We start from the raw sequence: 27,533 nt of genomic DNA on the forward strand, positions 1-27,533 counted from the left end.
CCAGGCTCCTGCCCTACTTCCATCCCCCAGGGCCTCTGGACCCAGTGGGCACAACCCGAGGTGGCAGGGAAGGGTGGAGCCACCAGTGATCTCCTTGCTGCTGCTGCACCCCCCACCCTGGTGATGCGCCTCCAGCACCTGCTGCTGAGGCAGGGAGGGAGCAAGTTGCGGCACATGGCAGGAAGGCAGTGGTTAGACTGAGTGCAGCCAGGGTGCACAGTGTGCCCAGGGCTGTCCCGGCAGTAGTGGCATGGGGCAAACTTGACAACAACAAAAGCCAGAGCCAGGATCACCTGCGTGCGGGCAACTGGAGCCTGGCAGGCACGACCCAGTGCAGCAGGCAACAGCGGAACCACTGGGGATCTCCTTGCCACTGCTCCCGCTGCCCTGGCAATGCACCCGCAGTGCATGGCACTGCTCTAAGAGGCACAGCCCCACACCGCTGCCCTCATTTCAGCCCTGTGCGCAGGAGGTGTGTTGCCAGGGGAGCAACAGGGAGGAGCAGCAGGGAAGAGATCCCTGGCTTCTCCACTACTGCCTACTGTGCTGGGTCATGCCCTCTGGGCTTCAGAGGCCCCAAGGGAGAGAAGTAGGGCAACAGGGAACAGCGGTGAGCAGGGGACCTGTTTCCTGCTTCCCTCTGCCACGACCCAGCATGGCAGGGAGTAGAGGAGCCATGCAGAGAACCTCCTTACCACTTCTTACCCCCACCCCCGCTGCCCCAGCGACATGGCTCCTGCAGCCCTGAGCTCCTTGGCAGGGCGGTGGGGGGAGCAGGGCATGAGAAGCAGTGAGGAATCCGTGTACCACTCTGCTGTTCCCAGCTTCACCAGGTTGCATTCGGTGGCCTTCGCAGGCCCCAAGGGAGGGAAGCAGGATGGCAGGAAACAGCAGAGCTGCTGTTTTCTGGCAGCCTGCTTCCCTCCCCTGGGGCCTCCCCAGGTTGGCGGGTGCAACCCGGCATGGCTAGCGGAGATTTCGCCACTGCTGCACCTTCGCTCCCCCATCCCCCACAGCCCCAGTGACATGCCTCCTGAGCCTTTCCCTACTTTGAGGGATGCAGCTGCCCTCACTGCAGCTCTGCGCCCAGGAGGTGCATCGCTGGGGCAGTGCTGGGCAAGGAGATCCCCACAGGGCTCCAGGACTACCTGCTGTGCCATGTGGCAGGGGAAGGAAGCTCGCAGCTGTTCCCTGCAGCCCCCCACCCACTGCTTACCACTGCACAGGCTCCAGGAGCAACAAGTGAGCCTGAAATGAGCCCTGGGTGACTGAAAGCCTCAGGCCCCACCCTTCCCCCCTCTCCCTCCCCCTTCAGGCAGGGTTGGGGCTTTCCTGCCCCTTTTGCAATCAGCTCTTGCAGACTGGAGCTCTGCCCACCTGCAGAGCTCTTTGCAAAACCAGGAAATCTGCGGCTTTCTCTGCTAAAAGGGAAAATCCACATTTTCTCTGTGGTTTTCTCCATTTTTCTGTGGGAAATGGAAAACCTGAATCCCTGGTGATAAGAGGTGTGAGGAACTGCCTCTCCCTCCATTCGTTGGGCATAAGTTGGGGTGACTGTCTGTTAGCTGTAAATAATTGATTAGGGATTTAATACACTGAATGTTTAACGTAGTGCCAAAGTTATTAGCTTGGTATCTGTTGATTTGAGCATTCTTTAGGTGTAAATAGCTATCAACTGTTATTCTTGTATAGACTCATCCTTGTGCATTGTAAATGGAGAGTTTCAAACTTTTGATATTATTTACTGTTTGTGTGCATGTAGCAAGTATATCCTGTATATAATTAAACTTTGTAAATAGTTAATTATGAGTCTGCAAGGTCTTTCCATTGTAAAGGGAGCCTCTTTTCTCAGGGAGCCTTTGGTTGCTTCTAGGTGAGCCGAGCAGGGGGTAAAGCTACCTGGCACCCCAGGTCCCAAACAATTGGACATGGCTGCGGTTAACACTGCACACCAAAGGTTACATAAGGTATTATAATTCCCCCACTCCCCCTGTGGCTGGGCTGGTGCAGCACAAGTCACTGATATGCTGGGGGGAGGGAGAAAGAAGTCTCTCCTCCCAGGACCTGTCCCCAAGTCCTGGTCTGCCTAGCTGTGGGGGAAGAGAGGGTTTTGAGCTGGGGTCTTCCCAGCTTGTGGGGGCTGGACCCCATGGGAGTTTCCCCTTTCCTCACTTGGCTGGATCAACTCCATAGAAAGAGCCTCTGTGGCAACCTGCTGTGTCCAGCCAGGTGCTGCTGGTACCAGGTTCTGGAGGGACATACCAGGAGGTGGCAAAGACAGGAGGGCTCCATACAGGGAAGGATTGGGCTCCACTGCCCGGCACAAGTCTCCCAAGCCACATAGCATGTCCCACCAGCAGCAGCCAGCAAGACATACCAGGTCCTGAGTTCATTCCTTAAACACTTTGGAGGAGTGAAGGCACCAAACTCCAATAAACAGTATTTACTGGCTTAGAGAAAGGAAATAGATCCATCCTGTTTGCAAAGCATTTCCCATTGTGTGCAATCTTTTCTGAATGAATGATGGAGACAACAGGCTTTTTGGCAGGCAGTATTTCAGTGATGAGATAAACAAACTGTAATGTACCCTGATCCCAATCACCACAGATCAGCTCACTCTTCCCTTTTAAATTGTTTTAATTGTTCACCTAGCCACACTTATTTACAAATACACCAGCATACAAATAAATGGCAGAAGTTGGCTCATATTTATATCTGATTCAAGCTTTATGTGTGTGTAGGTATGTGTATATATAATTATAAACATTAATGAAAACTTTATGTCAGTAAAGTATTTTAAGAGCTGTTTTACATTTTCCAGGGAGGTGGTGAAAAAGTCATGATTATTACAGGACCCAACATGGGTGGAAAGAGCTCCTACATAAAGCAAGTTGCATTGATCACAGTCATGGCGCAGATTGGTTCTTATGTTCCTGCAGAGGAATCTGCAGTCGGCATTGTGGATGGTATTTTTACCAGGTAATCTATGAAAACTTCTTATATATACACTTCAGGAAAAAGAAATACTTGGACACAGTTTTTAAAACACTAACTGTAGTATTAGATTTTTAGCTTGCAACTTGTAATTTCAGTTACATTTTTCTAAACTGTATTCTTTCTAAATTCACCTTGTTTTCTTCTCATTAGAATAACTGACCACAACGTCCATTCATGGCTGCCTACAGGTTTCCCTCGATTTATGCTGTGCATGTGTTCCCAGAGAACAGTGCATAGATCGAATTCGTATAAAGCAAACCCACTTTACAATGTAATAAATAGGGTTAGGTTCCCATGGCAGTGAAGGAGGGAATGAGGCTGGGACTAGGGAAGGGGTGCTGCGGAAGGCAGGCAGCAAGGCACAGGGAACAGAGCAGTGCTCTCCCCAGCCCTGGCTGCAGCCAGCTGCTTGGATGCACTGTAGTCTGCCTGTCCCCACTCACCTCTGCTCCTGGGCTGTGCCGTGCCCTAGTGCAGGCAGCTGGTGTCTGCTGTTCCTGGGGTCACTGCAGTCAGGGCTGTGGTGAGTGCTACATCCTGCGCTGCCCGAGGCTCTGCTTGTCTGCACTCACCCCAGCCCATGCTGGAGTGGCCCTGGGAGCAGCTGACATCAGCTGCTTGCACCACGGCATGGCACAGCTTAGGAGCTGGTGCAAGCAGCTGGCAGGTGGAGCACGGTGGGGACAGGTGGAGCACGGTGCAGCCCAGCAGCTGGAGGCGGCTAGTGCCAGCCAATCATGGGGCCGCTACAGCTGGGGTTGGGGTGAGTGGGGCCATGGCCCTTTCCCCTCCCTCCATAGACTTACCTGCTTGGTGGGGGGGACATCTATGCTGATCGCGTAAGAGCAAATTTACCTCACATATAATGAATGATGGGTCTAAATATGCTCATCGCATATGAGTGAATTTGCATATAAAGAACCCACATAAATCGAGGGGAAACCTGTATAGCTGAATCCTTATTTAGACAGTGAAGTGGCCCAGCTTTTCTAGCTGTTATGCAATTGCTAATTGCAGAGAAGTTAATGGAGCCAAAGTAAAGAGGTAGGTGCTTAGTTGTAAAAACTCAAAATTTAGTCCTGCAAATATTATGCCATACCTTCCTTCTATGCCACTGGAATTTGAGCTTACTGTAATTAAAAAAAAAAAAAAATCATTTCACTTCAGTTCACACAACAGATCACAGTTTCATTTAAGTAACAGCACTGAATGAATTTGTAAGAGTATTAACAACCTCCAAAGATTTTTGTCTTGTATAGCCTTAAAGAAGAAACATCCTGCTGACACTTTTAATTTCTTTCTTTCCTTTCTCCCTGTCACGCACTGAAAAAGGTCATTGCTGAAACTGTTTGATCTTGAACAGCAGATTATTGCTCAGGTTAATTTTCACAGAGAAAATATTTCCAGATTAGAATTGTCTCTACATGTTGCCAGATTAGAAATCTCTGTCTCTCTCTCCCCTTGTCTCTGGCTAGGAAGAGAAGTTGCACATAAACCAGTTTAAGTGATCAGAAACTGGTTTAAACTTGTAACAGAACAGAAGTTGAGTGCACATAAACCAGCTTCAAAACGGCTGAAATCAATTTGAGATAAACCTGGTTGAACGTAGTATCAGACTTAACTGATTTGGGTCAAACTGGTTTATGGAACTTTTCTCCCAGACCCCCTTCCTGGTTTAAGTTAAATCAGAGTACCCCACCATCCCAGCATGCTTTCCAGCCCTGGGCTGTTGTCTGCTTCAATAGAGCAGGACTCGCCCCACTCCTCTGTGCCCTATTCCAGACTCTGGGGACTTGGAACAGTAAAGAATTTTTTTTTTTAATGTCCAACCTAAAACGGTCTTCCCAGAGTTTGTGACCGTTAGGTATTTTCTTCCCTTGGGTTGGCCATGCCCCCTGCAGCTCCAGCAACAAGGGTGGGAGGGAAATGCCTAACAGGGAGACCCCAGATGGGTTCCTGAGGGGAGGGAGGAATAAACCCCCTCCTGCCCCCTTTGCTTCGGGCCATGCTGGGCTGGTGCCTGGCTACGCCTCTGCCCCTGCTGCTGCAGCGGTGAGGTTGGGGGAGACCCTGACACAGGCTGCTCTATCCTGGCCAGGTAGACCTTGGCTTGTGTCCATGCCTGTGGGACAAGGAATGGAGTGGGGAATTAAATGTCCGTCTCCATTCGCTTCATGCTGCTGTCAGGGCAGGCCACACCTGCTGCTGCTCGAATGGTGAGGCCGGGGGTGGAAAATGCCTGGCAAGGGCTGCTTCCCCCTCCAGGCACACTCTGGCTGGGGTCCCTGAAGGCCAGGGTGGGGATTTAAACCCCTCCCCAATCATACTCAGCCTGGCCATGTCCCCCCTCCCCCGCACAGCACAGCTTCCCTGCAGTGGGGGGCTCGCTCTAACACAGAGGTGGGCAACTATTTCAGACAGAGGGTCGCTTACTGAGTTTTGGCAAGCCATTGAGGGCCATATGACAGCAGATAAATATTAATTTTCTAAATTTTTAGGGGCCCTGTGGGCTGGGTAGAATGGCCTGATGGGCAACATTTTGTCCACCCCTGCTCTAACAGCTTTTAGAGCTTCTACCCTCACAGCTTCTAGTCTGAGCTATTGCAGGCATGTGCTTCCATTTCCGAAACAAAAGTGAACGACTGTTCATTTGCAAATTGGTTCAATCTATAAAGGTTACACTAACCTGCAAAGATTGAATCAGTTTGGGCTTTTTGAATGTCTGCCTGCCTGCCTGTCTGTCTGTCTGTCTCTCTCTCTCTCTCTCAGAATTCTTAACTGGGAATATGTTCTCTGTGAAAATTAACCTAAGCAATAATCTACTGTTCAGTTAATACAGAATATATATATATTCCCATACTGTGCCTTTCACTGTGGTATCTAAGTGTTAAACAATATCCAGCTCCTGCTTATCACTTATTTTTATTATGTCAAAATGTTACGTTGTATACTGCTTTGTGCCATAATTGTAAAGAACAGATGCACACTTTGGTATGTTTTAATGCTCAGCAGTGTAATGAATTAGAAAGCCATTTGTTAATTTATAAGAATTTAACTGGAACTAAAAAAATATCAGAATATATATTAGCTGTTTTCTTCTTGCTTTTTTTGTCCATAACTTTTGTTTACAGTCATTAATCAATTGAATAGGTCTTTACTGATGGGATGTGAAGATTTGTAAGACATGCTGTTTATTACATTGATCACATAATTCAGTTTTGACAGTGTTTTAAAGGTGATTTTTTTTTTCTTGCTTTCTGAATACTTGCACCCTTATAATATTCACACTGACTTAAAATCTGATACAGAAGAGTGTTCTTTCCTGATTCCAACCTGTTGTTCTTGTGCACTTCTACTCCCATTCTTTCACCTGTATTTGGCTAGCACTGTGGCAGGTTATTTCTGCAGGGAACTTGAGAAATGCAATACCATCAATATTTGTTAGTACCATGCTATGTGGCAATTAGGGAGTTAGTGAAGTGAACACCCTTTCTGTCACAGTATGAATTCCTCACATGGAATGTGTCTGAATTTCATCTTGTTTTCCAGCGCGTTGTTCTGATTGCACATAGTTTTCTTCAGCACTATGTTTTTGCATGGATCTGTATTTATAAAATATTTTCCACTAGCAGCCTTGACACCTTGGGCTCTGATCCTGTCATAGCTTAAGCTAAGCAGGATTGGACTATGTCAGTACTTGGTTGGGAGACTGCCAAGAAAGGGTTAGAACAGGAAACAGAATGATTTCCTCATTAGCTCCCTGTTTTTCCTCTTGAGTCAATGTAGCCCCAGTGCTCTGTGGTTTCAGGTATTGCTATTAGGGAGCATTGTTCTGTTGGAAGTCCTGTCTTTTAGATAAGATGCTGAGCTGACTGCATTATCTGACTGTTATTAAAAATTCCATGGGCTTTTGTAAGAGTATACACATTAATTAGATGTCTTGATCAAGTTCTAACCCTGGGAATCACTTGTTTTCTATTTAAATTAGTTTTGCAGATTCAGCTGGAAATGGCATTCTTCATTTACTTTGAAATATAGCAAAAACTGAAATATGAACACCAGAAGAATACATTAAAATTGTTTTAGCTGTTGCCATTATGTTGATAATCAAGAGCAGACTAATTGGTTCAAAACTAATTAAGCAAAATATTAAAAAGAACACAGTATGCCAAATATAGTGAGAACTGAATTAGTATTAGTGTAAAGGGGGAGAAAAAAGAGAAACATGAAAAAGACTTAAGTTTGCTTAATGTATGTAGCCAAAAATCTGGGGCAGGCATTTCAATTTATAAAAGTACCATAACCGGAAATATTTACCTTGCGTGTTGTAGGACACTTAACTGCTTGATAATGTAACTGAATAGGACTCCATTGTGTTATTATTTTTGGGAACTAGGGCCATCCATTTTTTCTGGGTTCATACAGTGTTTAGCAGAATAGTTTTCAATCTGGTTGTGGCCTTATTGTACGTAACTGCCCCATGACTTTGTTACAATATTACTACAATTAATGAGGTGGAAGGGAACTAGCTGTTAGGGCTGTGCGAAGCTTTGGTAGCTGATTCAATTCAGAGGAGATTTGGCCCAATTCAGCAGCTGAATCTCCAAATCCGAATCAAATCAAGAGACACATTAAAAGGTCTGAATTGAATCGGAAGCTTCCGAATCGATTCAGGGAGATTTGGAAGGCTTGCAGCAAACAGAAACTGAGAAGAGGGAGGGGGATGGGGTGATCTTCCATGTATGGAAAAGGCTGAGATGGGGGCGGGGTGGGGGGAGGCTGCTCTGATATTGACATCTGTAGCTGGCCAGTGACTGATCTTTCTCTGAGTTCCCTTCCAATCACAGTGCTCTGCGGGGGGGATGTAAAACCAACATATAAAGCTGTGTCTGAAGTGATCTGTGCCTTTTGTGATCTCTCTCTTGGAGCAGCAGCATCTGAAAGGCTCTGGCTTGCTAGTCTCTTGCTAGCCAGTCTCTCTTCTTGTAAGTTGTATCCATTCCTTTCCTACTTACCCTTGCCTACAATCCCTATTGTTATCCCTGTCCATTCCTTTTAACTTATTTTTCCCTCAAAATCCTCTTATTTGTTCTTGTTAGTCTGTCTTGATTCTTCCCTCCCCATAAAAATAATCTGTGTTTTCCCTCACAGTGACACACACCCACCCACCCACCCACCACCAAACATTATGAAGTGTGCTGGAAAGGTAAGTGCCAGGTCTTCTGGCAAGGTAGGGAGAGGGGGCAGAGGGAGAGCTGCAAGTTCCCCCTGCCCCAAACAGAGATGCGCCCTCTTTATTGACAACAATGAGTCCTCTGATGCTAGACGGAGCAAGGAGGGGGGGGTAGCAGTGGCTGTGCCTGCACCTGCACCACCACTGCTAACCAGCAGCAGCAAGACATTCTCTGCCCCAGTTTCAGTTCCCAGCGTGAGCTTTCCAGTGCTAAAGGAGGAGCTGGATCTGAAACCAGAGGAGCTGAGGGCCCTAGCAAAGGAAATTCTGGGGAAGGAAGGGGAATCTGAGTTTTTGCTCCACACCGCTCAGCGTTCCCCTAGAAGCAGGTCTCCTTCTCTGGAAGGCACTTCAAAGGAGGTTCTGGAGGCAGGTGGCTCAGCTCCTCCTGTTGTTGTGCCTCTGCCTGGTGACAAGGGGGTTAAGGAAGGATCCCCACACTCAACCCAGAAGCAGGTGGGTAGTGTAGTGTGGGATCATTTTGAGGTGGCAAATGATCGCAGGTATGCTACCTGCTTTCACTGCTGAAGGCAGATCAGCCAGGGCAAGAAGGTGAAACACGTCATCACTGTGGCAATGCTGATGTATCTCAGGAGGTAGCACCCCTTGCCCTTGTTCCTCCTCAGCCTGGCACTAGTGGGAGCATGCGCAAAAAGTCCCCTTCTTGCTCCAAAGCCCCTGTCCCCAAGAAGCAGAGGCAGGCCACCCTGGACCAGTGGGGGAAAGGTGGAGACAAAGTGGGGAGCGTTCCAAAGGTGAGTGAGGTCACCCAGAGCACTGGGGAAATGCTTGCTCCGGATAGCCTTTCCTTTGTTGAATCTCCAGGGTTGAGGAGACTTATGGTGCTCTTGGCCCCATCATACCAAGTGCCTGCACGTACCACCTTTAGCAGAGTGGTGGTGCCCTCCCTGTATGAGGCATGCAGGGAGTACTTGAGGGAGGAGCTGTGGAAGGCAGGTCTGCAAGTAGCCTTCCACTTCACCTTGGACATCTGGAGCAGCTGGGGTAGAGATCATGCCTACTTCTCCCTCACAGGGCATTGGTGCTATCAGCCAGGGTGTTGGTGGGCTCTCCTTCAAGTGGAGGTGATGGATGAGTCCCACATAGCAAGGGAGATTATGGTGGCCAGGAACCGCATGGTGCAGGGGTGGCTTGTTGGGCAGCGCAAGCTCACCTGTGGGTTCATGGTCACCGACAACGGGGCCAATATGGTGAAGGCAGTGCACGTCTGTGTGGCACACAAGTTCCACCTCATAGTTAGGGACATCCTGGAGAGGGACCGGTGAGGGCGCTGTCGCAACCAGCCAGCTCATTTCCAAATGCAGAAAGGCGGTGAGCTACTTCCATTAGAGAATCAAGAGGGGCAAGATGCTGCAGGACAAACGAGGAGAACTGAGCATCCCACAGCACAAAATCATGCAGGAGGTGGAGACTCAGTGGAACTCTGCATACCTGATGCTCAAAAGGCTGATTGAGCAACAGAAGACTATCCCATGGGAAGATTGGGATCAGTGGCCCCCTTAACAAAATGGAGTGGGATACCATCTTCCAGATCTTGGTGGCCCTCAAGCTGTTCCTCACAGCCACCAAGAGCCTCAGCACTGGCAATGCCCTCCTTAGCCAAGTGATCCCCGTAGTGAAGGAGCTTGAAAATAAAATGGAGAAAGTCCAGAGGATTGATGTTCTTAGCTGGAGCAAGCCACTTTCACCAGAGGTGCAGGCACAGGTGAAGCAGCTGAAGGAGGGCATCAAAATATGGCTGGATCCGTTGTAGTCGAGTACAGTCCACGTGCTGGTGGGCATGTGTGACCCGAGGGTGAAGGGGATCATCTGCGACAGCAAAACCGTTGATCACTGGATGGAGGTGCTGGTGAACAGTCAGGGAGGCAGTAGGGCAGAGGCAGGGGAACGTGGAAGAGGTGATCCATTTTCCCCTGCCAGCACTCTCACCACGAGCCAATCTTCTCCACCACTGCCAGTGTGGGCCAAGGGCATGGTTTCAATGTCAGGGTCCAGCGGCACCGGACCACACCATCAGGTAGGTAGTGCAGAAGCCTCGGTGGCTACCTATCTCACCGAGGATTTGGAGCCACTGCACTGTGACCCCTTGGTCTCTTGGGCATCCCACAGCCAGGTGTGGCAGGGTCTGGCCTCAGTTGCCCGGGAACACCTGTCCTGTCCACTGGCCTCCTGTCTCCTCACTCTCCACCTATTTGCTTTTTTAATTTGCTTTTCGAATCTTGAGGTGAACTTTCACAGAAACCCCTGCACCTATCTCCTTGAAATGTGGCAGGCTTCATGCCCTCAGAAAGGGCTACCTTCCCTGCTTTTTTCATCTGAATCTGCAAAAAAAAATGACAACGTTATAGGTATTTTAGTGATTTCTCATTATAGTCTATGGCCGAATCTCCAAATTGGCGCTGAATCTCTGAATCCAAATCGGCTGAACTGAATCAGGATGGTGATTGAATCACTGTCCCTCCAAATCGGCTGAATCCAAATCCAAAGCAAATACTTGCTGCTTCGTTCAGGCCTACTAGCTATGTTCTAAATATGTTCTGAAGGCAGTTTTGGGTATGTTTCTAAATTGGGCCCATTGTTATATAATGCAGACATGTTCTAAATTACCTGTCTTATAAAATTGTTTTGCTTCCCTGGTCAATTGACTTTTTAAAATATTAAAACTGGTTGGATTTCGCTTTATAATTGGTATGCTCTAGTTGTTTGATATTTTGAATTTATCTGATTTTTGTGTCTGAATATCATATTTGCCTTAGATTGCATACAAATTGCCCACTAAAACTGTGCTTTTGAAGCTACAGGCAAACATTGCATATTTGTGTGCTCTATTGTCTGAATATCTAGCTATTTACAAGCACAGTTAAGGTCACTGTGCTAGTCATGCGGTAATTGCATTTCTTCTCCTTGAGAGTAGCTTCTTGTGCTCGTCTCTCTTACAAGAAGAGGAAAGGTTTCAGTGCTTTTCTGTAGTCTTCCATATTTGGTCCTGAGTATTTAAAGTGATCCTTCATAGCTGAAATCCTTCTTTGCCCACATCCTGCTCCTTTTCCATCTTATAAGCTCAGTAGTATGCTAGTCCTTAGTTCAGAAAGGAAGAGACTTGGTGTATCTTGGACTTTTGGAGAGTTTCCCAACATACTGTCACAGATCAAAAACTGTAACAAGAACAGATACCAGACTAAATGAATCAGCTTCAGTACCCAGAAGTCTTTTGAAGCTTCAAAAGTTCACCAACTAGTAGAACTTAGTCCCTTGTTGCACTGCAGCCATGGTTACCTTCTGAGCCAGAGAGGAGGGAAGAGACACTGAAGAGTTTGGAAAGCTGCCACCTGGCATTGCCTCAGTTGTTTCGCCCAGCATTACTGGGGCTGATCATGCAAGCAGTTGGGAAGGTATCCGGCGACCATAGTTTATTCAGTCTAGGCTTCTGCAATGAGTGGGGAATGGTTGATGTGGTAAGTGATGTTTAATTATTGTCTTCCCCCAGATTCACCTTGCTTTGGGCTTTTGCTGTTCCTTCTTATGCTGTGTTTTCCATAAGTTACTGCTGTCGTCTTCAGTTCCACAGACTGCACCACAGAAAGCAAATTCCCTGAACTCCAGATATATAAATTGTCTTTTTACCAGGTTTTCAGTCTTCTGGAGAAAAAATATTGTTCCAGAAATATGTTAGTTTTAAAATTTTCATGACCATCTTAACTTTGTACTGCTTTGGAAGATGTTGCTACTCCACCAACATACACACAGATGCACTTTCTCAACAACAACAAACAATGTTGAGAGGTCTGTAGGATGAAAATTAACTTGAAACAAAAGGAACAATACTGCTGTCCTTAAAAGCAGCATTATGCATTACAGTATCTTTTTGCAGACTTCACTTTGATTGTGTGAATTTATATGTGTTTAGGAGGTTTTCCTATAACTCCTGTCTTGTCTTCTAAATAGTGTTTCCATGGAAATTGAAAGGTTGCTGCTATGGTTATTCTTTTGGTTATATTTAGTTAACAGTTATGTATTAGCGCTTCTCTAAATTGACTTGAAATACTGCATTATATTCAGAATTGTATATCTATAGGTAAATTGCACAATGAAGCAAACATCTTGCTTACAGACATAGGTGACATAGGAACAATTCTTCCCTATTATTAGGCATATAAACATGCTTCCTGTGCCCAGGTATTTCACATGGGTGTAGGTGATATCTGCATCAGAAAGAGGAGGGGAAAGAATCCATCTTCCACATAATGTATCAGAAATAGAACTCCTTCAGATCAGTAGGAGCTGAAAGATTTGTTCCCTGTTCAACTCTCACCCCCAGTACCTTCTCATGAGTACGTGCTGAGCCTTGAGAAAATGACCTTGTGGAGTCCCTCCCTCTGTGCAGCAGAAATGTGCCAGATCCATTGCTATTTCAGGGGTAAAGAGCATTTAGTGTTTTAGTGCTTTTTTCTTGTTGTTTATGTATCAGTGGTTACCTGAAGACAAGCACCAAAGAAAAATATGTTCCTGTATTTTATATTAAAAATATTTATATTGAGCAGATGACTTACAGCTCACATTTAAGTCTTTTTTTGTTTATCCACACAACTTGTGCATGAGTCAAAGTATGTGTGTGCTTTTTTTAAATGTAGCTTTAGTAACTATAATTTCTACCAAATTGATTAACATACCCTTACTATGGTTTGGGTGAATACATGAAGTTTTAACGCACAATTTGATTACTTTTGTTTTTCATTTGCTTAACACAAGGGTGAACACAGTCCAATCATATTTTAAAAGTAAGCTTATTGTATTAAGGTTAGAATTTTCAGAGGACTTGGAGAATTTCAGTACCCAACTTGCATTGACTTTCTATGGGATTTGAATGCATAAGTCCTTTATGTGTGTTGGAAAATCCCATCTAACAAATTGATTCAATTTTTGCTTCAAGCAAACCCTCATATTAGTCTTCCTAAGATTCATGATTTGCTTTCATAAATGTCCATTGATGCTGAAATTAAAATACCTTTTTAAGCATGACTTAATTATTTTTGTAGTGTTGATTTGATGTAGTTGTGGTGATCCAGTTAATATGCAAGAGGCAAGGATTCTTGTGGGCGATACCTTTTTATTAGGCCAACTGTATGTTGGGACAAGCTTTCAAATGCAGTGCATTCTCCAGGTCGCTTTTGTTATTTGTTTTATGTAAGAGCTTATGAAAGAGATCCAGTTTACATCTGTGAAAACTAAAGTATTTTGCCTGAAAAGAATAGTGGAAGCAGTAGCAGGTTACAATTACCATAAGTATCTGAACCCTGTCAAAGAAGGTCATTGCATAGGGGATGAGAACTTAATTCAACATCTGTGTCCAATAATAGTACTTACTGTAATGTGGACTCTGTCTGTCCACCAGGGTCTAGAGTAGTGATTCTCAACCTTTTTAGACTGAAGCCATCCCTCAGAAAATGCTAGCCATTAGTTTTCACTCATTTTTTTTAATTACAGAAAAATAATAGGACAGGAGGGTGATCAAGGCTGACCTTGACAGGCTCAGGAAATGGGTGGATGAGAACCTGATGGTGTTTAACACCAAATAATGCAAGGTTCTCCACCTGGGGAGGAAAAACCTGCAGCATCCTTATAGGCTTGGCAGTGCTACGCTGGCTAGCACTACGGACAAAAGGGACTTGGGGGTCATGATTGACCACAAGATGAACATGAGCCTGCAGTGTGATATTCCTGCTAGAAAGCCAAGCAAAATGCTTGCTTGCATCCGCTTGAGATGCTTTTCAAGTAAATCCCAGGATGTCATTCTACTGTTGTACTCGGCCGTGGTGAGGCTGCAGCTGGAGTACTGCATCCAGTTTTGGGCTCCACAATTCAAAAAGGATGTTGAGAGGTTTGAGAGGGTACGAAGGACAGCCACATGCATGATCAGGAAAACAGACCTTATGAAGAGATGCTGAGAGCCATGGGACGACTCAGCCTGGAAAAGAGCAGGCTCAGGGGTGATCTGGTGGCAACCTATAAGTTTATCCGGGGTGCTTACCAGGATCTGAGGGAATGTCTGTTCACCAGAGCACCCCAAGGGATGACAAGGTCTAACAGTCGCAAACTCCTCCATGGCTGTTTCAGGCTGGACATAAGGAAGAACTTCTTTACTGTCCGAGCCCCCAAGGTCTGGAATAGACTGCCACTGGAGGTGGTTCAAGCACCTACTTTGAACACCTTCAGAAGACATATGGATGTTTATCTTACTGGGATCCTATGACTTCCTGCCCCTGAGGCAGGGGTTTGGACCTGATGGTCTTCCAAGGTCCCTTCCAGCCCTAATGTCTATGAAACCTATAATAGAACAATTTTTCTGTTGCAAAGAACTCAGAAAGACCACAGCAGGTCAGAATGTTTTAACACTGTGGATTCATATTTGAAATCTTTGGGTTTATCTTGTGAGTCATGTTTGCATACCTAACAGCACTAACATTACATGGCATGCTACAGCACCCGTGAAAGAATCTCAAGGCATCCCAGGTTGCCGCTGCACCCTTATTGAAAATCACTGGTCTAGAGTGAAGCTCCCAATCCATTTTTCTTACACCATCTGTCAGCCATCACTAATCTTTACGAGTTTGCCACTTGTGCTGTTTTTTAGGGTTGAGGCATGATAGGCTATCATGACAATGCTAGTTTCTTTTTTTGGCAATTCATGGCAATAGGTTTTCCTGCCTGGATGAGCAAGTTGATAATTTCTGAGTTTATAATTTTTTCTATTTTTATAAGATTTCCAATTGCATGCCCTTCAGGTCTAATCATATTGGTACAGAGGGCCCAGACAATAGTCTGTATCTCACACAATTTCTGATTATGATCTGCAGTTAGGACTCAAATGTTAGAAAGGGCTATATCTAAGTCATCATTCATGATTTTATTATTTTAAAAAGTTTCATATTTTCATAGTTGGTAGGGTCAGAAGGGACCTGAGCAGATCAGCAAGTCCAAACCCTTGCCATGGGCAGGAAACAATGCTGGGGTCAAACGACCCTGGCAAGGTGATTATCTAGCCTCCTTTTGAAGACCCCCAGGGTAGGAGCGAGCACCACTCTCCTTGGAAATTGGTTTCAAATTCTAGCCGCCCTGGGAAAAGTTGAATAGTTTTAAAAAATTTAAAACAAGTGGCAAGTTCACAGCTGGGTAGGAATTTTCTGTGTACCGTCATAAAATCATTGTGAGAAAATTAGATTGCAGTTTACCTTGTTCAGAGAGGAATAAGTTTGGTCGTCTTTGTGTATGTGTCATTGTTGACCCCACCATAAGCAAACATGTGTTTTATGCATAAAAGCCTAGAATCTTTTGATTAACTGCCTCTCCCAGAAGCAGTTATGTGCCCTGTGCCACTACCTGGTCCTGTTCAGGCCTTTCTTAGTCTGAGTCATTTTGAGCAGAAACATTTCTGCTTTTTTTATTCTTGACTTTCACATTCTCTTTTTATTTGGATATTGGGGTGAAAAAAAGAAGAAGAAAAAAACAGAAAAAGACAGCAGGGAGATGTCCCCCTATTCAAGGAGAAAAGCTGCACAACTATTTAAAATAGCAGACACTGTGTCCTTATCTGTAAACAGTACCTTTTGTGTGATGGTTTGGTGCCTTTGGTAGATGGGCACAGTCAGTGTCACATCATTCTCTCCCACGTCTGGAAACTGAGGAATGTGAGGCTTAAACTGTGCTTAGAGCAGTACCTGAAAGTAGATCAGCCCTCACAACAGAAACCTCAGTGAGGTCTGATCAGAGGAGTCAGTGTTATGCAAGCACCCCTGCTATAGAATGGTTTGAGGAGGGAAAAGATACCAAAAAATAGATGCTGACAGATATCAATATTGACAGCTTTGTCATCAGCACTGTCATCCTAAGCATTGATCCCTGGACAGAGGATCTGGCTACTTCAGTTGTCTCAAAGCACAGCTCTGAGAGTCTGTCTTTCCTGTAAAGAAGAGAGGCCAACTCATCAGTTGCCAGAGAGTGGATCAATCTCCAACCCCCGAGGAAGCAAAAGACTTGGCATGGGTGACTACTGCTTGTCTAGTCTAATTCCAAGCCAAAGCCAAAATCCCAGCAGTCTGTATCTGGAACCCTAATTAAAGTAATTTAAATAACTTGTCCCTTTCATGGGCAATGGACTCAACCTTTTTGATGACCAGGTAGCCCATGTACTTGCTTAAAAAATCACTTTGTTCATCCAACCTAGATTCAGGGAATTTATACCTGCCATTAGGACACTTCAGTAATATACTACACCAGAGGTGGACAAAATGGCCTGCAGGCTGAATCCAGCCCATCGGGTGCTTTCATCTGGCAGCAGCACCCCCCCCCTCCCCCAGCGAATTGTGTCCTGCCCAGCCTTTCCACCCACAAGGGTGGGAGCAAGGTGCCCACGCATATGGACACCCCCAAACATACCCTACTGCACCTCGCTTCCACCCTCTTGGGTGAAAAGGCCTGACCCAGCCAGCAGCAGCTTCTGGGCAGAGCTTCTGCTGCAGCCACCCCATAGGAACCTGCCTGGCTTCCCCAGTGTCCAGATTGCTCCAGGCAGCAATTAGGGAAGCTGCAGGGCTGGGGCTAGTGTGGCTTTAGCCAGTACTGTGTGCAGGGATTGAGAAACACAGTCTACCTGGCTGGCTCAGTTATAGAGGCTGTGCAACTGCAGCTTCAGCACTGGCACTGGGGAAGCCCTGCACTGGAGCTGGCTGCCTTGTCCGCCCCCTGCTGTGCAGGTCCACAAACTCTGCCAGGAACCCTGCCCCGTGCTTCCCTGCAGAGCTCAGCATGGGGCTTCCATGATAGAGGCAGCTGGGCAGTCTGTGCTCCGCACACTCACGTGCAGTGCTGGCTGGAGCTGTGCCCCATTGGGCACCAGTGCCTACACTGGGCACAAGCTCCCTGAGATTCCTTGCTTGCTGTTGCTGGCAGCAGGGGCTGCATGGCATGTGCAGGAGTGTCCCCACACTCCCTCACACCCCACCCTCCATCACACCCCACAAACCTCACACACCTACATCCTGCTGCCCTCACAACCTTCCCACATATACACAGCCTCAGCATACCCTGTGCCCCCCACATATGGCCCCACCCCCTCACAAACCCTCACCACACACACCCCCACACCCTGCCATACACCCCCCAGCCCACCATATACCTCCAACCACACTCCCCCACACAATATAAAAGAGTGAGACTTTATTTTTGAGTCATTATGCAATCCCTTCTATATACAGTACACAAACACAAATCACGACAGATATTTTTTGTAATAAAATGTTATAATAGATTTCATAGTTTCATAGTTAGTAGGGTCGGAAGGGGCCTGAGCAGATCATCAAGTCTGACCCCCTGCCATGGCAGGAAATACTACTGGGGTCAAATGACCCCAGCAAGGTGATTGTCAAGTCTCATCTTAAAGACCCCCAGGGCAGAAGCCAGCACCGCTTTGCTTGGAAGTTGGTTCCAGATCCTTGCCATCCTGACAGTGAAGTAGCGCCTCCTGATGTCTAATCTGAATTTACCCTCTTCAGCTTGTGACTGTTATTTCTAGTCACTCCTGGTAGTGCTCGGGGAAACAGGGACTCCCCCAAAGCCTGCTGGTCCCCTCTGACTAGTTTGTAACAGGCCACTAGATCCCCCCTCAGTCTTCTCTTGTGGAGGCTGAACAGGTTCAGGTCCCGTAGCCTCTCCTCGTAGGGCCTGCCCTGCTGTCCCCCAATCATGCAAGTGGCCCTCCTCTGGACCCTCTCCATGCTGTCCACATCCCTCTTGAAGTGCGGTGCCCAGAACTGGACGCAGTACTCCAGCTGCGGCATGACCAGTGCTGCATAGAGGGGGAATATCACCTCCCTGGACCTGCTTGAGATGTATCTGTGGATGCATGACAAGGTGCAGTTCGCCTTCCTGACTGCATCCCCACACTGCCGGCCCATGTTCATCTTGGCATCAATGATGACTCCAAGATCCTCTTCTGCCTCTGCACTGACGAGAAGGGAGTTCCGCAGCCTGTAGGTATGCTGCTGGTTCTTCCTCCCCAGGTGCATCACCTTGCACTTGTCAGTGCTGAATCCCATCCTATTCTCATCCACCCACCCCTATAACCTGTCTAGGTCCGATTGTAGCCTATTCCTTCCTTCTAACGTGCCCACATCCCCCTACATCTTAATATCATCAGCAAATTTGAACAGGGTGCTTTTTACCCCCTCATCCAAGTCACTCATGAAAATGTTGAACAGTGCAGGCCCAAGAACCAACCCCTGCAGAACCCCACTGCCCACATCCCTCCAGGTCGAAAATGACCCATCCACCACCACTCTGGGTGCGGCCCTCAGCCAGTTAGCGACCCATTTGACTGTGTAGGTGTCGACACCACAGTCCCCCAGTTTCTTAATGAGAACAGGGTGAGAGACAGTGTTGAAGGCCTTCCAAAAGTCCAGGAAGACTATGTCCACTGCTACCCATGCATCTAAGGATTTGGTGACCTGGTCGTAGAAGGCCGCCAGGTTGGTCTGACAGGACCTACTTCTAATGAACCTGTGTTGGTTGCCCCTAAGCATAATCTCCCCTGCTGGCCCCTTGTGGACATGTGCCAAGATAATTCTTTCAAAAAGCTTACCCAAGATCGAGGTAAGACTAACTAGCCTATAGTTTCCTGGGTCCTCCTTCCTCCCTTTTTTTGGAGGTAGGAACCACATTGGCCCTGTTGCAGTCCTCTGGCACCACACCAGAGCACCACGAGTGCTCATAAAGCCATGCCAGGGGTCCTGCAATGACCTCAGCTAATTTCCTCAGCACTCTGGGGTGGAGCTTGTCAGGACCAGCTGATTTAAATACATCCAGTCCCTCCAGAAGTTCCCTGACTAGATCCTCCCTGACCCATGGCCTAGGTGTGCCTCTCCTGGGGCCTGAGGGAGGCCCAGTGGGGGGGCTGATCTGGCCCCTGCTCAGGAAAATGGATGCAAAGAAGTAGTTAAATATGTTAGCTTTGTTGTCTTTGGTGTGACGACCAAAATTTCCTAGCATGTCTTGCAGGGGCCCCACATTACCCGGTACCTTCTTTTTGCCACCTATGTATGTAAAAAAAGACTTCTTGTTGTCCTTGATCTGGGTAGCTGGGTCTCCACCTTGGTCTCCCTGACCGCCCCCCTGCAGCCCCGAGCAACCGCAGTATAGTCCTCCCTGGTGATGGCTCCTCCCTTCCATTGGGTGTGCGCCTGCCTTTTAGCTAGGAGACATTCCTGGATGCTTTCGCGCCCTCCTGCTCCCTTTGATCCATGTTGGGATTACCTCCCTTTGGGCTTGGAGGATCATCTCCTTAAGGAGCAACCACTCTTCTTGGACATCTGGCTCCCCTCCCCTCTGGGACCTCAGTGCTTCCCTGACTATTCTCCTTAGGTCATTGAAGTCTGCCCTCCTGAAATCTAGGGCTGCTGCCTTGCTGCAGGCCTTTGCCATCTTGCGCCGGATGGTGAATTCCAGCAGGCAATGATGTTTGTCTTTAAGTGTTTGTCGTATGAAGGTGTTTGTCTTTAAGTGTATGATTTTTTTTTTTTCTGGTTCTATGATGGCAACCCACCCTCCCAAAAGGAGTATTTTGGGAGTGGGGGCAAGAGGAGGGACTTCCAGTGGCAATGGTTAGGAGTTAGGGAGCAGGACTCTAGTCCCAGTATAGCAACCGGGGGGGGTGACTGTCAAGGTGTGGGGCTACCCATGTGGCCCTTGACAGTTAACCAAAGCTCATTAACTGACCCTCCAGCTGAAATAATTGCCAGCCCCATACTCCACAAACAAGGAAAGTGATAGGTACTCTTTCTCAATGCAAAAAAATGATCAAACTGTTAGGGATCGCTTCCAAAGCCTTTCACTTGATTGTGGTCAACAGTGAACTTGTGGCCATCATCAACCTCAAATGCTCACCACTGACCATATGTTTCATGTCTGGGGGAGCCCATTGATAAATTCTTTTTGCCACCAGGGACAAAGGAAAGTGCTTCTACTTCATGTTCTGGAGCACTCATTAGCAACTCCAAGGTGTCTCCTTCCTACAGTAGAATCAGGAAATGCTTTCTGCCTTCTCACTGGTTCTGTTAATTTCCCATAGTGATCAAACTAGGAGAGATGTGGCAGTACTATCTTTCTAGCTCCGTGTTGGCCAAGGCAGTTCTGGTGCACAGACCTGCTGGATTTATCCATAGTGATCCCTAATCAGGCTCCTGCTCTATCCAAACTTGTAAGAACAGGGCTCAGTTGTTTCATCTAGACCTGGTGTTGCTATGATTGGCAGTTTGCATGGTGTTTGGCTAAGTACTATTAAAAGGGACTGCTCGTCCTAGGTCCATGATCTTCTGGTAAAAGCATGAAACCACCCATAAGGAACATCTCTCCAAGTAGCTTGAGATTTTCTGTATGGGCAACCCAACATGAACTAGTAACTAAACATTATCACATATCCTAGACTGTTCATTTCAGTTGAAAAAATTTGGACTTTGCTTCAATTTGATCAAGAGTTACCTGACAACAGTGCTGACAGTACTACCTTAAAATGATGTCACTTTCCATCTGTTTCAATCTGTTAGTATTGAGATTTCTCTGGGATCTGATGCATGTTTATCCACTAGTCATATAGCCCACTCTAACTTGGAATTTCAGCATAGAATTTCTGAAGCTTATGGAGCTGCTTCCCCAGAGGGCTTCATTCACCATTCTGCTCCTAATGATTTTCCTGGTAGGTAGCACCTCAGCTGTGAGATTAAATTAATTCCATGTATTCATGGTACAACCATAGCATGCCTCACTTTACCAAAGCAAGGTGAAAAGTATTTCCATGTTGCTATTTGATTTTGACCAGAATGTGGTAGTCACCCTAATTGTATTTTTCCAAAGTTGTATTGGTCAAATGGGGAGAAGAAACCACTCATTTTAGAAGTATATTGCACTCCACACTAACATATTGACAAGACAAAGTCTTTCAGTGTTTGTATGGCATGGGAAGCTGCTGTAAAAGCCAAGCCATTTCATCACAGAGACTGTCTAAATGGATAATTCACTATATCATGCTGTTTAGCCAGCTGGCAGATATACCTTTCCTGCTGCCTGTCAGAGCTCAGGTAACATTTTTATCGTGTCTCCACAATATTTCAGTAGTTGAAATCTGCAAAGACATGGAGCAATACAGCCATGTTTGTAAAGCCTGATATGCTTGGAGATTCTTTAAGATGCAAGGGAGCAGTGCTTTTTCCCTTGTTCGATTGATGCAGTTGTCATCCCCATTTCCACTATCCTTAAGGGGTGGATATTTCTAGTCACGTACAATGGCATCTACACTGATGCAGTCAAAGAACAGTTGCTTACCCCAAAGCAATTCTGAGTCTTCAAGATATCAGTAAGTATGGCTCATATATCCCACATTCCATCTACTCTTTCAGCATGGACTAGTGTGGACTTCATGTTGCAAGGGAGCTAAGAGACGCTATGCCTACTATTACCTTTAGATACAAAGGGTACTTTACATGTGCTCGGGTGGGGGGTGGGGTGCTTTAATTAGACTGGGTCTGAGAGCTGCTCTAATTAAAGCATTGCCACATTTCCTGTATCAACATCCCTGAGCTTAAAAATGGCAGTGGGGGTACTTGAACTAAAGCTTGTTTGATGAGCTTTAGTTCAAGTGCCCCCACTGCCATTTTTAAGAGTGGAGAGACTGATGCATGAGATGCAGGAGGCTACTGGAGCATGGCAATTGCCACACTCCAGCAGACTCAATTAATTGAGTCTGTTCCAAAACACTGGAATCCCAATGCGTCGAAGCAGCCTCTATGCTTATGTATAGGCACCAGGTCCACAGGTCCAGATTATTTTACCTTTTAGGTGCATACGTGAATTTAACCACACAAGTGTAATTTTATTCCATACTGCTCAGACTCTTGAAAAACGATGAATATAAGAGGTGGGTGGGATCTCCTCTTCCTCATTGTTTTTTTGCGACTCAGCCAAAAGGGTCAGATGATGGTGTGTTACAAAAATAGATGGAATATGGATTTTCGGGAGCTTGAACAGGGTGAAAAATAATCTCTTAGGTGCCTAAGTCCACTTAGATATGTGATAGATGGAATAGAATCTGGCCCAAGGGAACTCAGGGGGTCTACACAGTTCCAGAGGACATGGCTATTCAAAAGATTCTGTGTTCATTCCAACCATATGCACAACTGTAGTATCATCCACACTGAACATAGTGTCTTAAATAACTGCAGTTATTCTGGGGTAGGTTAAAGTTCTCTTCCCATTTGGGGAGAAGTATTTTTTTTTTTTAAATTCTTCCTTGTACTTGCAGATCTCTCTCGTGTTGTCAAAGACAGACTCCTTTTGTTCAGGAACCCAAATATGATACCAAAAAGATCTCAGGTAGTGTAAATGTTAGCAGTCTTTCTGAAGTAAATAAAATTACTGGGTGATTACTGGGTAAAATATGGAGTGGTTATTTTTCTACAGAAGAAAAAAGTAAACTGATGGTTAACTATTACTATATTTTTCTTACGTACAACATGCTCTGGAATACATTATCCACCTTGTTTCTGAAAGGCAAAATGAAGGGGGAAAAAAAAGATCTTTCCTTTTAATAACTGAGTAGTAGTAACTATGGAGCCCGCTCCTTGTTGTAAAGGTGACTCTTAATTACATTGAGATATAGCATAGGTCTGTTCCTGCTGGATAAAATGTTTATACATTACAGTCACTGTTGTTTGACAAAATAATTCCCAAAGGTGTTGTCATAATATGTATTTTATGTATGCCTGGCCTGAAACAGTAAATTGGTAAATTACTATCAGAGTGAGTTGGTAAGGGTTGTGGGTCTTCAAATGTAAACAAAATGATTATTGCAGATTTAAAAATGAAAAATATGGGCATAATGCAAATTATGTGAAAATCTTTACTCCATTTTGTGGGGATTTTTGCCTACATTTTTGTTTTCTCGTTATGCATCTTAGAGAAATTTTAGTTTAATAAAATCATTAGATTTATGTACTCAGTACAGATTTTAAAATGCCTAGCTTCCTATACTGAGTTTGGTATTGTTGTAGCTGTGATGGTCCAGGAAATGTCCAAGAGGCATTTTTTTGTTATATCTTTTATTGGACTATCTTTATAGGGGAGAGCTGTTGGGCCAAGCTTTAAGGCATTAGCTGTCCTTCTTCAGGTCTAACTTTCCATATGCATCTTTAAGAGATGGGGACCCATAAGGAGACAGTGCCCCGGAATAAATTTCTTTTAAGTTTTATGCCCAAAAGTAAATAATTTCATTTTCATAACTTGATTGTTTGTTGAGTGTGTCCAGAAATTATTTAATAGAAAACTTCCCTTATCTCTTAATTATAGAGATAAGTATTTAATTTAAAAAAATGTAAATTTTATGCCATTAATATAGATTTTATTATAATAAAAATGATGATGGAAAGTGACTATTTTTCAGCAGGTGAAAACTGATTTTTGCAATTTTTTTTTCTATTTGTGTACTTAATTGCATTTACCTCATTGGTATGTCACTGTCATTAAAATTTGAAAGGTAATTATAATTGTATGGTCCATATTAGCAGATTAAAATACAACAAGGCTTGTTAAAAGCACTTAACAGAAAAGCAAAAATGCATAAAGTAGAATGCTATGCAGTATAGAGGGAGAGAAAATGTTCATATTAAACCATCCCCAGAACAGCAGAATGTGGTTTCCATCTGTGTTGTCATTTTCTCTTCCTCTCTCTCCGTCATTTTCCTTTACATAGAAGAAAATATGATTTAATTACAGATTTAAAAAAAAAGTCAGAAGATAAGCAGTAAACCTGAAAAGTCTGAGTACTAATATTTTACTAATGAAAAAATCTGCCAACCTTAATAGGAAAACACTGATTGCACCCAGTGTCTTGGATGTCATTAATGTTATGCTGGGATTTGTGGTGACTAGCCAAGTCAGAGCATTTGCGCTCTACTGTGATGCAGTCAGCTGATGAGTTAATGCCACAGCTTGTAGGAATTCAGGAACCATTATTTAGAGGAATTTTAAAAAGCCACTAATTCTCAGTATTGCTAAACAAGACACCTGATGGTTCATCTTATGATGAGATGTTAACATCTATTTAGGATACATAGGAAAGTTCTGTACAAAAAGGCTTCCTGTTTTATGATCTGCTGACAGAGTAGCATATTTGAACCTTTGAAGCTGTGGGTTTATGCAATTTAGTTGGAATTTACGTACTACAAATGTCCCAACTCTGACTGGAAAACATAGTACCTTTGTAACTAGAATCCAGTTTGTTGTACCCTATGCCACATTGGCCCCAGAAAGCATTAGTTTTAAAGATGATGTTAGTGGAACTCAATTATTTGATAAAGTTGTAAAAGTTACTTTTAAAGGTAAGACTACCACTACGTTGTCTCACTTCACTATTTTATGTAAAAAATGAACACAACATCAACAGCCTTGTTCAGTGAAATTCATTGGCTTTCAAGTATTTTAGTTTCTGAATGTGCCTTTGCCCTTTACTGACCAGCTTTGGCTTGCTTTGAATTCTTCTTAGGAAAGGAATAAGTTTTGTTTCTCTACTAAGGAGAAGATGTCAAAGTTGTGATGATTCTGCCCTTCCTACATTGCCAACTATTGGTGGAGTGTCCTCAGCTGGAAGAGTCAGCATCTTGCTATGTGGAAAGTTTAAGAATTGCTATTATATGCCAGTCTTCCCTTCCTTTTGAATATCTTATGCTAAATCTTTAATACAGTGGTCACCAACCAGTCTATCAGTATTGACTAGTAGATCCTGGAGCCACTTGCAGTTGATCCTGGGCTGGGAGGGCTGAGTACACATGTATGTGTGCCCAGGCGGCTTGTCCAGGGGCAGGGAGGCAAGCTCCCACCACTGTGTGCACCCCAGCATGTGCCCCCCATCTGTGCCCAGCAGAGGCAGCTCCTGCTGCAGGCTGGGCTTTGCATCCTGAGCCCTGCTTCAGCTGGCCCAGGAGTGGCCTGACTCCATGTGCATCCTGTCCTGGGCTGAGACTTGTCCCCTGCCAACCTGGCAACCAGGTGCCCATGACGTCAGGTCTCTCCCATGCCAGCTGCAGCAGGGTTTAGGGTGTAAATCCCAGCCTGCAGCAGGAGTCTCCTCCACCACACACAGATTGGGGGGCATATGCCCCCCCAAAATGTGGGGCAGTGCGAGTGGCTGCAGCAGTGGTGAGAGGGAGTGGGGCTGGAGCAGGGGCAGGCCTTGCACAGCTGGGGTGGGGCAGATCAGCTCATCTGGGGGTACAGGGAGGGGGTGCATGCAGCCCAGGAAAGCACGGGGCAGGCTGCAGCTGCTGGCTGGGGCCGAACTGTTCCCAGTGGAGGCTGGAGCCGTGCTTTTATTGGGCAGGGTGGCGATGGCATTGGGAGCAGGGCCATGGGGGCCTGCAGCTACCCAAAAATTTGCTGTAGCCCCCCAACCCCCTCCCAGGGCTACCGCCACCTGGCCCAACCACAGTGCAGCCCAGCCTCTACCAAGAACAGCCCAGTGCCACTTCCCAGCCCCTTCCCCCCTCCCCCCAGCATGGGGGCCATATGCCCTGGATCTGTGTGTGGGAGGGTAGGCTGCCACTATAGGCTGGGGCTGGGAGGTGGGGCTGGGCTGTTCCTGGTGGAGGCTGGGGCCACACTGCAGTTGGGCCAGGCAGAGGTGGCAGCTCTAGGAGAGGGTTGATGGAGCTACAGTGAATTTTTGGGTGGCTGCAGCCCCCCATAGCCGCACTCCCAGCACCGCCACTGTGCAACCCAATAGCAGCATGGCTCCAGGCTCTGCCAGGAACAGCCCAGCCCCAGTCAGCAGCTGCAGCCCGTCCCACCCTGCACAATTCTAGGGGCATGCACCCTCCTCTGTGCCCTCCTGGGCTTCATGCCCCACCCTCCCTGTCCCCCCCTGTACGAGCCACTCACAGCTCCATCCTGCCCCACCCCAGCTGTGCAGGCCCTGCCCCTGCTTTAGCCCCACTTCATTCCTCACCACCATTGGGGGGGGGTGCAGATTGAGGCCCCAGCAATGAGGTGGGGGGTGAAACTAGGGCTGGGGCCTCGATCTGCCCTGCCCCCCAACCTCTTGCCCTACAGACTTACCTGCTGGTGGGGGGATGTACCCCCAAATAATTTTTTCTCCCTCTGCCTTGATCTGTACCCCCTTCCCCCCCACAGACTTACCTGCTGTGGTGGGGGTAGATTTTGGGTTCATTTTAAATTCCAAAAGTGATCTCTAACTTAAAAAGGTAAGAGATCACTGCTTTAATATAAAGTGAACTATATTTTAAATGTAATTAGGGGTACAAGAAATCTTTCTTTGGAGCTATTCTCTTTCATGGGTTCTTGTACATTTCTCTGAATCATCTGGTACTGGGCAGAGGGCAGTGGAATTATTAAATTAAAATGAATTATAGACCCTTGGGTCTAATTTGTCATGACAATTCCTATATTCATAAACTTTTTATCCATGGCTCTTTAAACTTTGTTTTTGTTCAGAGAAATGATGAGGCCTTTGTGAACAAGAACTTCATCATCAGTGTACTGTTTCCATCTACTAAAAGGAAGACCCACAACCACCATCTGGACTTGCACAAAAGATTTTTTTGTTTAAACAGTTCAAAAAATTCTCTTAGAGAATTGGCATTTCTAGTCAATGATTAACACTTTTGTCTTCTCCCTGAATAGCATACAACTCTAAGTTTTTACATCAGTAAACTTCACAACTGTTCTTAACTAAAAAGACTAATGCAGAAACCAATAAATTCCTTGGCTCCATATATTGCTCTGTTAAGCTTTACTGACGTCTGTGAGGCCTACAAAGTAGGATTATGAAGATTAATCTGCCTATCTGTCCTAAAAATATCATTTTTAAATCACACAACTACAACCTGTTATACAGTTTTAGCTAGCCCTAGTCAATTTCTTAAGTTCTTTATTTGTAACATGTAACCTGTCACACTAGTCACAGGTAGGTGATTGCCTTTCAAGGATGAAGTAATCACCTATACCTATTGATTAGTATATAAAACACACTGAGGTCATGGTACCTACAAGGTAATACCTAACACTTATATTTTAGCAAGGTGGTTGATATGAAAATTCGCCATCTTTGGCCAGAGCTTTGATTCTTGCCTTTAAAATTTGTGGCAACAGCTGAAAAACAAAGAAACAAACTTCACAGAAGAAGAAAGTAGGTTTGCCGTTTATGGAAAATCTGGATTCAGTGTTTTGA

At 45.7% G+C, this 27,533-nt stretch overlaps 1 protein-coding gene across 2 annotated transcripts in view; it reads left to right on the top strand.

The window, feature by feature from the left end:
• MSH3 (mutS homolog 3) overlaps nucleotides 1-27,533 on the top strand; it is a 220,391-nt gene that overhangs the window by 165,251 nt on the left and 27,607 nt on the right. For both annotated transcript variants that reach the window (XM_090038175.1, XM_090038174.1), the window contains one exon: nucleotides 2,822-2,979. In XM_090038175.1, the coding sequence (XP_089894301.1) occupies nucleotides 2,822-2,979 (158 nt within the window). The remainder of the gene's footprint in view (nucleotides 1-2,821; nucleotides 2,980-27,533) is intronic.

Source organism: Crocodylus siamensis, chromosome 3, assembly GCF_052110815.1.
Source record: "Crocodylus siamensis isolate JL-2025a chromosome 3, ASM5211081v1, whole genome shotgun sequence".
Classification (NCBI taxonomy): domain Eukaryota; kingdom Metazoa; phylum Chordata; order Crocodylia; family Crocodylidae; genus Crocodylus; species Crocodylus siamensis.